The sequence below is a fragment of the Crocodylus porosus genome, unplaced genomic scaffold, assembly GCF_001723895.1.
Source record: "Crocodylus porosus isolate Cpor-Errol unplaced genomic scaffold, CroPor_comp1, whole genome shotgun sequence".
Taxonomy (NCBI): domain Eukaryota; kingdom Metazoa; phylum Chordata; order Crocodylia; family Crocodylidae; genus Crocodylus; species Crocodylus porosus.
Genome location: NW_017728948.1, coordinates 32,494,430 through 32,503,379, shown reverse-complemented (window position 1 = coordinate 32,503,379; position 8,950 = coordinate 32,494,430). Strand labels below are relative to the sequence as shown.

General features: G+C 42.9%; 1 protein-coding gene across 1 annotated transcript in view; it reads left to right on the top strand.

The window, feature by feature from the left end:
• Positions 1-8,950, top strand: part of ADGRA3 (adhesion G protein-coupled receptor A3) — a 57,876-nt gene that overhangs the window by 43,954 nt on the left and 4,972 nt on the right. The window contains exons 13-15 of the mRNA XM_019552574.1: positions 4,461-4,585; positions 5,279-5,402; positions 7,430-7,575. Coding sequence (XP_019408119.1) covers positions 4,461-4,585; positions 5,279-5,402; positions 7,430-7,575 — 395 coding nt within the window. The remainder of the gene's footprint in view (positions 1-4,460; positions 4,586-5,278; positions 5,403-7,429; positions 7,576-8,950) is intronic.

Here is an 8,950-nt window from a genome sequence, read left to right as displayed (position 1 = left end):
AAGGCCACCAGGTTGGTCTGACAGGACCTGCCACTAATGAACCCGTGTTGATTGCCCCTAAGCATAATCTCGCCTGCTGGCCCCTCGTGGATATGCGCTAGAATAATTTTCTCAGAAAGCTTGCCCAGGATCGAGGTAAGACTAACTGGCCTATAGTTTCCCGGGTTGTCCTCCTTCCCCTTTTTGAAGATTTGGAACCACGTTGGCCCTCTTCCAGTCCTCTGGCACCACACCAGAGCACCACGAGTACTCGTAAAGCTGTGCCAGGGGTCCTGCAATGACCTCAGCCAGTTCCCTCAGTACTCTAGGGTGGAGATCATCTGTACCAGCTGACTTGAATACATCCAGTCCCTCTAGAAGTTCCCTAACTAGTTCCTCACTAACCCTTGTCCTAGGTGTGCCTCCCCTTGGGGCCTGAGGGGGGCCCAGCGGGGCTGGGGGTGACTGTTCTGGTCCCTGCTTAGGAAAATGGAGGCAAAGAAATCTTTAAATATGTTGGCTTTGTCGTCTGGTGTGACGACCAAATTTCTTAACGTGTCTTGCAGGGGCCCCACATTACTCGGAACATTCTTTTTATGCCCTATGTATTTAAAGAAGGACTTCTTATTGTCCTTAATCTGGGAAGCTAGTCCTAATTCCATCTCTGCCTTGGCCTTCCTGACTGCCCCCCTACATCCCCCAGTGACTGCAGTATAGTCATCCCTGGTGATGGCCCCTTCTTTCCATTGGGTGTTCACCTCCCTTTTAGCAAGGAGACATTCCCGGATGCTTTTGGTGAGCCATGGAGGCTTGTGTGCCCTCCTGCTCCCTTTGATCTGTGTTGGGATTACCTCCCTTTGGGCTTGGAGGATTGACTCCTTAAGGAGCGACCACTCTCCTTGGACATCTGGCTCCGGGACCTCAGTGCTTCCCGGCCTATTCTCCTTAGCTTATTGAAGTCCACCCTCCTGAAATCTAGGGCTGCTGCCTGCTGCAGGCCTTTGCCACCTTGCGCTGCATTGTGAATTCCAGCAGGCGACAAACACTGTTGCCTAGGTGGTCGAGCACCTGCAGCCCCCTCACCAGGTCGTCTCCCGTGGCCAGCACCAGGTCCAACAAGGCATCTCCCCTGGTGGGGCTGTGCTCCTCCTAGGTTAGATCGAGGTCCTGCATTCTGGCTAGGAACCTATGTGAGCAGTCAGATCTGGCTGGCTGCTCTTCCCAGCAGATGCCCGGGAAGTTCAGATCCCCCATGATGACCACATGCTTAGACTTCACTACCTCCGTGAGCTGACCTAAGAATTCCTGGTCGAGCTCTTCCCCTTGGTTGGGAGGTCTGTAGTAGACTCCCACCATTAAGTCTCTTTCCCCTCGACTGCCTTGTATTCTAACCCAAAGCACTTCAGAGTGCCCTTCCTCTGATTCTTTGTTAATTGACGAGGATGGGTATTCCTCCTTAATATAGAGTGCCACGCCCCCACCTTTCCTTCCTATCCTGTCCGTTCTGTACAGCCTATAGCCCTTGACATTCACTGCCCAGTCATGCGTTGAGTCCCGCCATGTTTCAGTGATCCCCACTATGTCCGGGTTGGTGTCAGCAAGCAGGAGGGTGAGTTCCTCCTGCTTGTTTCCCATACTACGAGCATTTTATTGGACCAACTGCATGCTTTGTATAGACTTAGGCAGACTTTCAAATGCAATGCATTCTTCTTACAGTTTCATGTTTAAGGCACTCTCCTGGAGGTGAGATGTAGATTTGAATCCTCTCAAACTGAGGAAAGCCTTGAACCTGGGTTTCCCACTGGGGAAGTGGTCTTACCACTAAGCTATTGTATAATAAGGGTAGAGGTATCTCTACCCGTGGTCCCATTACCTCTTCTAGCAACTGCCCTTTGAAAAGAAATCCGCTGGTTTTACTTCTTAACAAAATAGCTATAGCCATTTGCCCTCACAAGTACACTTCTGGCTTGGCTTGGATGACCCTGTTTTCAAAGGAGGTCCACATTTCAGTCATACTCTGTGGGTTTCTTGTTGGGTAGTATGGGTCAACTTCTTATGCTGGCAAGTGGGTTCTTTGGATTGCCATTCTAAGACACCTAACTCCCATAATGTCTCAGTTTCCCCACTTCGAGTTTTGGATTAAACTTATAGGCCATGCACCTAAAATTTATATATTATGCACTAAATTCTCTCATCTACTGACTCTGAAGTTTTCTAACAAGCAGCTGGGTTGGATCGGCACTATTGGGGAGCTGCCTGCTCTTTTTCTTTCCTTCCCCATTGGAGGCAGGGAGGACAGCAGACGACTGTGGGATACCATAGGTTCTAGGGACTCCATCCTGTTATGTAAAACTAAACAGGTTTATACATGGAACTAGAAATTCTTCATCAAAGCTGCTCAGTGACTTCGAGTGTCTGTTTGTCAGCCAAGTAAGATTGTCATTAAACAGAATGTTAAAGGCTTGGATATTGTCAGTTTGTCTTAGAAAGCTTATGATCATGGTTTTCTGCTATAGCTAGTATTACAGCTGGTCTTGTTGAAAATAACCTGTTTCAATTTACCCAGCACAAATCCTCTTAACTTTAGTATCACTAACAGTAGAGGAGGCCTTTTGCAGTTTACTGAAGACTGTCAGTTTACCAAGTTGAAACAGGAAGAATAGGAAGGTATCCTAGCAGCACTGGCCAGTTACAAGTGCCCTAATCCTTTAATTATATCTCGCAGTCAATGAGGTTTAATTAAAGAGTCAGAATGAAATATTGTGACTTGGTTCCTGTGATCTAATAGGCTATGACAGATGTGTTTTGGGGGGGAACCCCAGAGCTTTAGTGAAAGAGGAAGCGCATTAGTTTGACCTGGCTCCCCAGTGTATAGATCGGGTGCTTCAGCGGGGCTTTCTGGTGCTTTTATCTGAAGCGCACAATCTATACAGACATTAGGCAAGCTGGGTCAAACTAAAATGATGCTTCTTATAGGCATGCGTTGCACTCGCATAGAGACATGCCAAGCTTAAAGTAAAGCACTAAAGGGTTTGGGGTGGGGGTTTTTTCCCCATGTCTGTAAGCAGCTATAATTCTTACATGTTCAGCAACTTTTTCTTGGCGTATGCCTTTGGTACTTGGGATTTCCATTCATATACTAGCAAATTCAGGAGTCTGTCTGGCACAGGGGGCCTATTCTGCCACTTGACCCAGATACAGAGCAAGCGGCTGCCCAGGTGGGCAGACCCTTCTGCATTGCCCCAGGGTCAGAGCGGGCAATGACCCTTCTCCCTGCCCCTTGCCTAAGGGGTCCTGCCCACCACTGTCTGGCCCCGCTCCTGCCCCTACCCAACCACTGGAGCAGCAAGGGGGGAGCAACCATGATGGGGGCAGCACCCCCTTCCTAGCAAGGAAAGCTGCTGTGGACCACAGCGGTGGCATGAGCCCTGTTTCTGAGTCCCAGTGTTGCTCTGTGCAGTCTGCCACAGCTCTGCCCACCCTGCAGTGGGGCCCCTCTGCCAGGAAGGGGCTTACACTTCCTGACACAATGATGGGGGCTGCTGCCCCATCAAGAGTCCTGCCCCCTCACCACTGCACTGGGGGCGCAGAGAGATGCCGGCCGACAGGTCTCCTTAGGGGACGGCAGGAGGCTTATGCTACCACTTGCCCCAAGCAGGGACCGAGCAGCAGCAGTCTGGGTGGGTAGACCTGGCTTTAGCCCTGCTTTGCCCCTGGGGGACCAGAGTGGGGAATAACTTCTCCCTGCCCTCTCTGCCTCAGAAGCCATGCCGGCCCACCACTACAGCAGCAAGGGGGGAGCATCCAACAGTCCTGGCTTGGGTCCCTGCTGGTTGGACAGGGAAGGGGGAATTAGACCCCTCTCTGGCCGGTTCAGCCTGGGCTGGCCACGCAGCTCTAGCACAGCTTCCCTGCAGCCGAGGGCACTCTCTAACCCCGCCTGGCCTGAGCAACTGCAGGCATGTGCCTGCATTTGCTCAGTCCACAAGGAATCTCTGTACTGTTACAAATCCGTTCAACCTAGGCAGGTTAGACTAATCTGCAAAGAATCAATTCAGGCTTTGGCTTTTGGAGTGTTTGTCCCTAATCTATAAGATCTCTCTGCCTTAATCACTGAATGGGAGAGATGGGAGTGGGCAAGACCAAACATTTATCTGATGTAAGGGTTGGGTAAGGATCCAAGAGAGTTGGATTCTGATCCTGGCTTTGCCATACAATTCCTGGTAAGTGCTTGTAAAATCTGCCTCAACTTATATATACAAAAGGAGCAAAGTAAGGTTTCATGAAGTGAGAACCAAAGGAATTAATAGCCACTACTCATCAGAAAGTCTTAGGGATCCTGGTCCAAACTCCTTGAAAGATGTATGAGCCAGTATCCTTTTTATTACAGTTAAAGTCCCAGTTATTTATCACCTTCCAGATCCCCATGCTGAACTGGAGAAAAAGGAGAACCTACTAATGCTATTTTTTTTTCCTGTTAGGATTTGACAGGAGCTGAACTATATACCCAGCCAGCTGATCTTTTACACCCAGTTATTTATGCCACAGCCATGGTTTTACTAATGTGCCTCTTGATGATTATAGTCAGCTATATATACCATCATGGGTAAGAAATAAAATTAATGGAGACTCAAGTTATAGTGCAGTAATTTGTATCTACAGTTGTTGCATGAAATCAAAGAAGCATTAATTTAAATACATATTTAGGTAAGGGTTAAGAATTACTGGCCCAGGTGTATATGTGCCCTACCAGCATCTAAGATTCAGGTGTTCAAAGGAGGAAATAGTGTTATCAGTCCCATTACCCTATAATTTATGTACTTATAGAGAAAAGTTGCTTTCCACAAGCCTTTTACACACTCTTTAATGCAAACACTGTTTTATATACACTTACACCCAAATATTTTAACCAGGCCACCTTTTTAACAGACACGTGCTATAAATTTATCTTCATAAATTGTTTGCTCCTACAAACAAATTCTTGGTTCACATTTGAAGTTAAATGACTGCTATTTGATCTATTCCAGACTTTAATTTAATTAATACCCTTTTTGTCCATGTGAAAGGATTCAAATATATAAAGTAAGTGATCCTTCTTAAGTGTTTTGTATAAAGAAAAAGCTCCTTAATGGTATTTATCTCTTATTTTATTATGATAAAAACATAATGATTAAATCTGTAAAAAGAGATGATAGCTAATGTTCATTGCACTCCCATTTTGAGAAATCTTACTCTAGCTTTTGAAAGATGAGCAGGCAACTTTGTGTTTATGTTGACTAACGTACATTTCTTTTAACAGAGTGATCAGGATTAGCCTTAAAAGCTGGCACATGTTAGTTAACTTGAGCTTTCATATTTTCCTGACGTGTGTGATGTTTATTGGAGGTATAACTCAGACCAGAAATGCCAGCATTTGCCAAGCAGTAAGTAAACAGAAAAGTGTGTGTGTGTGTGTGTGTGTGTGTAAAAAAAGAAAAAATTCAAGAAACTAGTAAAGGTAAAGGAATAGCTAAGAGTTCCTTAAAAATGTTATAAATGCTCATATATTTAAAAACATTTTGCCCCAAACTGCTGGAGAAAATGTTATGGTGAGTCAAGTTCACTACTAGTGGTAGGAAAAACTTTTTAAATCTTGGACTGCATATACAGAACTTATAATCATGACTAATTACACTGAAGGAAATAAATGTTAACAGCTTTATCACTCCCCTAGATGATTGGCAGAATGGTAGTAAATCTTCACTTCAGTTGAAAGTCACCAGGCAGTAGACAGACTCCATGACCTCTAATATCACCAGAGATAGAGATTTCATGGATTTCATCTGCCTCTCAAGGAAAGAATTAAGAGGCAATCTCAAAACTTGAAAAATATCTAATAGGATTAGAGCAGAATAGAAAATAATGCACATTATTTGAGGAAACCTTATTAAGTATTAGTTGTATAACAGTTGTAGAATTGGTAGTGTCAAGAGCTCTAGCATGGTCTATATGTCATATAAGTATATATTGTAAAGACTGAATACTTTCTTACTTTTCTTACTTAACCTCCTGTTTTTAAGAGGGGTTTTTTCCAAATTAAAGACAACAAAAACACTGGTTTCATACAGCCTATGATTTTCTGCTGTTGTCAACATTTATTTTATATAGCCTTCCTCTGCTGAGATTGATATTTGATTCTCCAGTCTCATATCTAAGCCAGTTGCAGATTTCCAGCTGTAATTGCAAGGGCCCTTTTTGGATCAATATTAGTTAAACGTTTCTTAAATTGTAACTGTTCCTTAGAAACACTCAGAACTCACTCTGAATGCTTAGGACACGGTAACTTCAGGGGTAGCTTAAGAAGTTATATGCTTGTCGTAACATTCACTTTCTTTTAGTTTTTGTTTATATGGCTAACAATTCAAAAAGGTTATCCCAAATGTTCCTGTCTTAAGTGCCCCTAATATTTCACCTGTTTTACCTTAGCTATTCATGTTCCAGCTTGTGATGAGATCTTTATAGGCCCAGGAGCTATTATTGGGTTAGTTAGTTTGCATGAGGAAGATTGTAAATGTCTTGCTAACATGCCAAATACTCTAGGTTTCAAACAAAAGACATGTAGGAGTTTCTTTTTGCGAAAACTTCCTCCATCTCTTGTTGTGTTTCTTCTCTGTTAAATTACCGCTGCCAGTGTCACCTTTTTCTCAAAAAGAGATAGTTCACTTATGTGATGTATGTGAACAAATAGCTGAGATAAAGTGCAAGTAAATAAAGTGTAAAATTCAAACTTTAGACAGGCACAGATTGTTTGTTTTTTTTCTCCTCTGTTAATAAAAATAGAAGACAAAATTATTTAAAAACCCTACATAAATGAGTGTTTAACAATACATATGTACAAGAAGTCTGAAAATTTGGCTATTATTTTCCTACGGTAATAGTGAATGCTAAGTATGCGACTCATACTTTCAAATGCTGCTTAAGTTGTGTGTTTAAGCACTGCAGCTCCTCCTTACCTTGTATTAAAATCAGCCAGGCACCTTGTCAAGCAACCTCATTTTGCCCCATTAAATCCCCTTGCACAGAACAGAGTTACCATGAGCACCATAATTTGCCAGTCCCTCACTTCTTTCCATTTAAACATGTAATCCTCTTGTGAACATTTTTAACTTAACATATAGCTACCTGCACCATGTTTAAATGTATTTGGTTTATAATTTTAGGCATATAGGACTGGCTGTGACCACCGTATTTAATCGTTTTTATAAGCTAGTAATCAACATGAAGATATTTTTAAATAACTTGCAAGGGCTGGAGGGGTGGTATTTTAATATAAATCACAATAAAGTATCACTATTACTCTTTAGAACTATCCACCTTAAAGTTTTTAAGCAGCATTCAAGTAAAACACAAAACTGTAAAATTATTTTTTCTGTGAACTAATGAAGCTTGTGTGTTAATGTGTATTTTTTAGGTTGGGATAATTCTTCATTATTCTACTCTAGCCACAGTGTTGTGGGTAGGAGTGACATCTCGTAACATCTATAAGCAAGCCACTAAAAAAGCAAAGAGGTGTCAAGACCCTGATGAGCCACCGCCTCCACCTAGACCAATGCTCAGGTGAGACTGTTGCCTGTTTAATTTCTATTTTATCATCGTACGGCTGCCAGTTAGAATTTCTGAAGTAGACTGAATCAAATTTTGGTTCTCTGCAATGAAATGATAAGATATTGTTTGTATGGGAAACATAACAGTTTGTGCATTCACTGTTAATTCTACTCTGCTATGACTCCATGTAAGTGTGATTATGACTAAAGCATTTTAGTCTGTGTTGTCCCAGATTTAGTTAAATGATTTTGGCCTTCTTACCTACCCACTTTCCCCCTTTGCCCCAGGCCCTCATGGTGTCAAACTGTACTATTGTTCTTAAAACTTTTAAAGCACTTTCTTTGCAAATTTATTGAGGTCCCAGAATGACCGTGAGGTTCTGGTATAGACATTTAGCATTTTTATAACAGTATAGTGGTATTCATGCCATCAAGATTAAGGAAATGAAAGAGGCTGGTAAAATGTCCTGCAACAGGTTCAAAATCAGCATTTCAGTTAGAACATTGGGATGGAGATGCTGGAAGTTGGTGGTGTTGGCTTAACACTATTCCCATTAGATTAGATATACAAGAATTTAAGATAAATTATGGTTTACTTCAAATGTTTTTTCCACCTGGAAAATGATTTTGCTATGAGCTGATTTTGTTCCATTTCTATATTGAACTTGCATCTTAATTAAACCTTGCTAGCTCAAAATTCTCCACAAGGTGGCAGAAGTTGATTAGGTTTGATTAACCTTGAAGCCAAATGGAACATTATGCGAAAAATCAGTTTTCTAAGTCAACTGAGAGTAAAAAGCAGAGAACTTTCTTTACAAACATTGGATGAGATCCAGTCTGCCTGCGTTCAACAACTGAGTACAGGAATTGCTAATTTATAGCTTTTTCACATAAAGTAGGTGGTAATTACTAACCATAACTGATGCAAGAGTTAATGAGTGTTCATTTTGCTTTGCTTAGGTAACTTTTAAACTTTTATAAACTGTTTGGTTCTATATAGGCTATTATGCTATTGCCATCTGCTATCACCATATTATGCAAGCTCCTCTCAGTAGTGAATTAAGCAACATGGGCCTTGAAACAGTGGCAGCTCCCAGTGCCATGGCAATTAATCTAACCCAGGAGGTGCACAGCCCCACCAAGGGAGACACCTTGTTGGATCTAATGCTGGCCACGGGTGATGACCTGGTGAGGGGGCTGTGCGTGCTCAACTACCTGGGCGAAAGTGATCATCGCCTGCTGGAATTCACCATCCAGCGCAAGGTGGCAAAGGCCTGCAGTAAGGCAGCAGCCCTAGATTTCAGGAGGGCAAACTTCAACGAGCTAAGAAGGATAGTTGGGGAAGCGCTGAGGTCCCAGAGGGGAGAGGAGCCAGGTGTCCGAGGAGA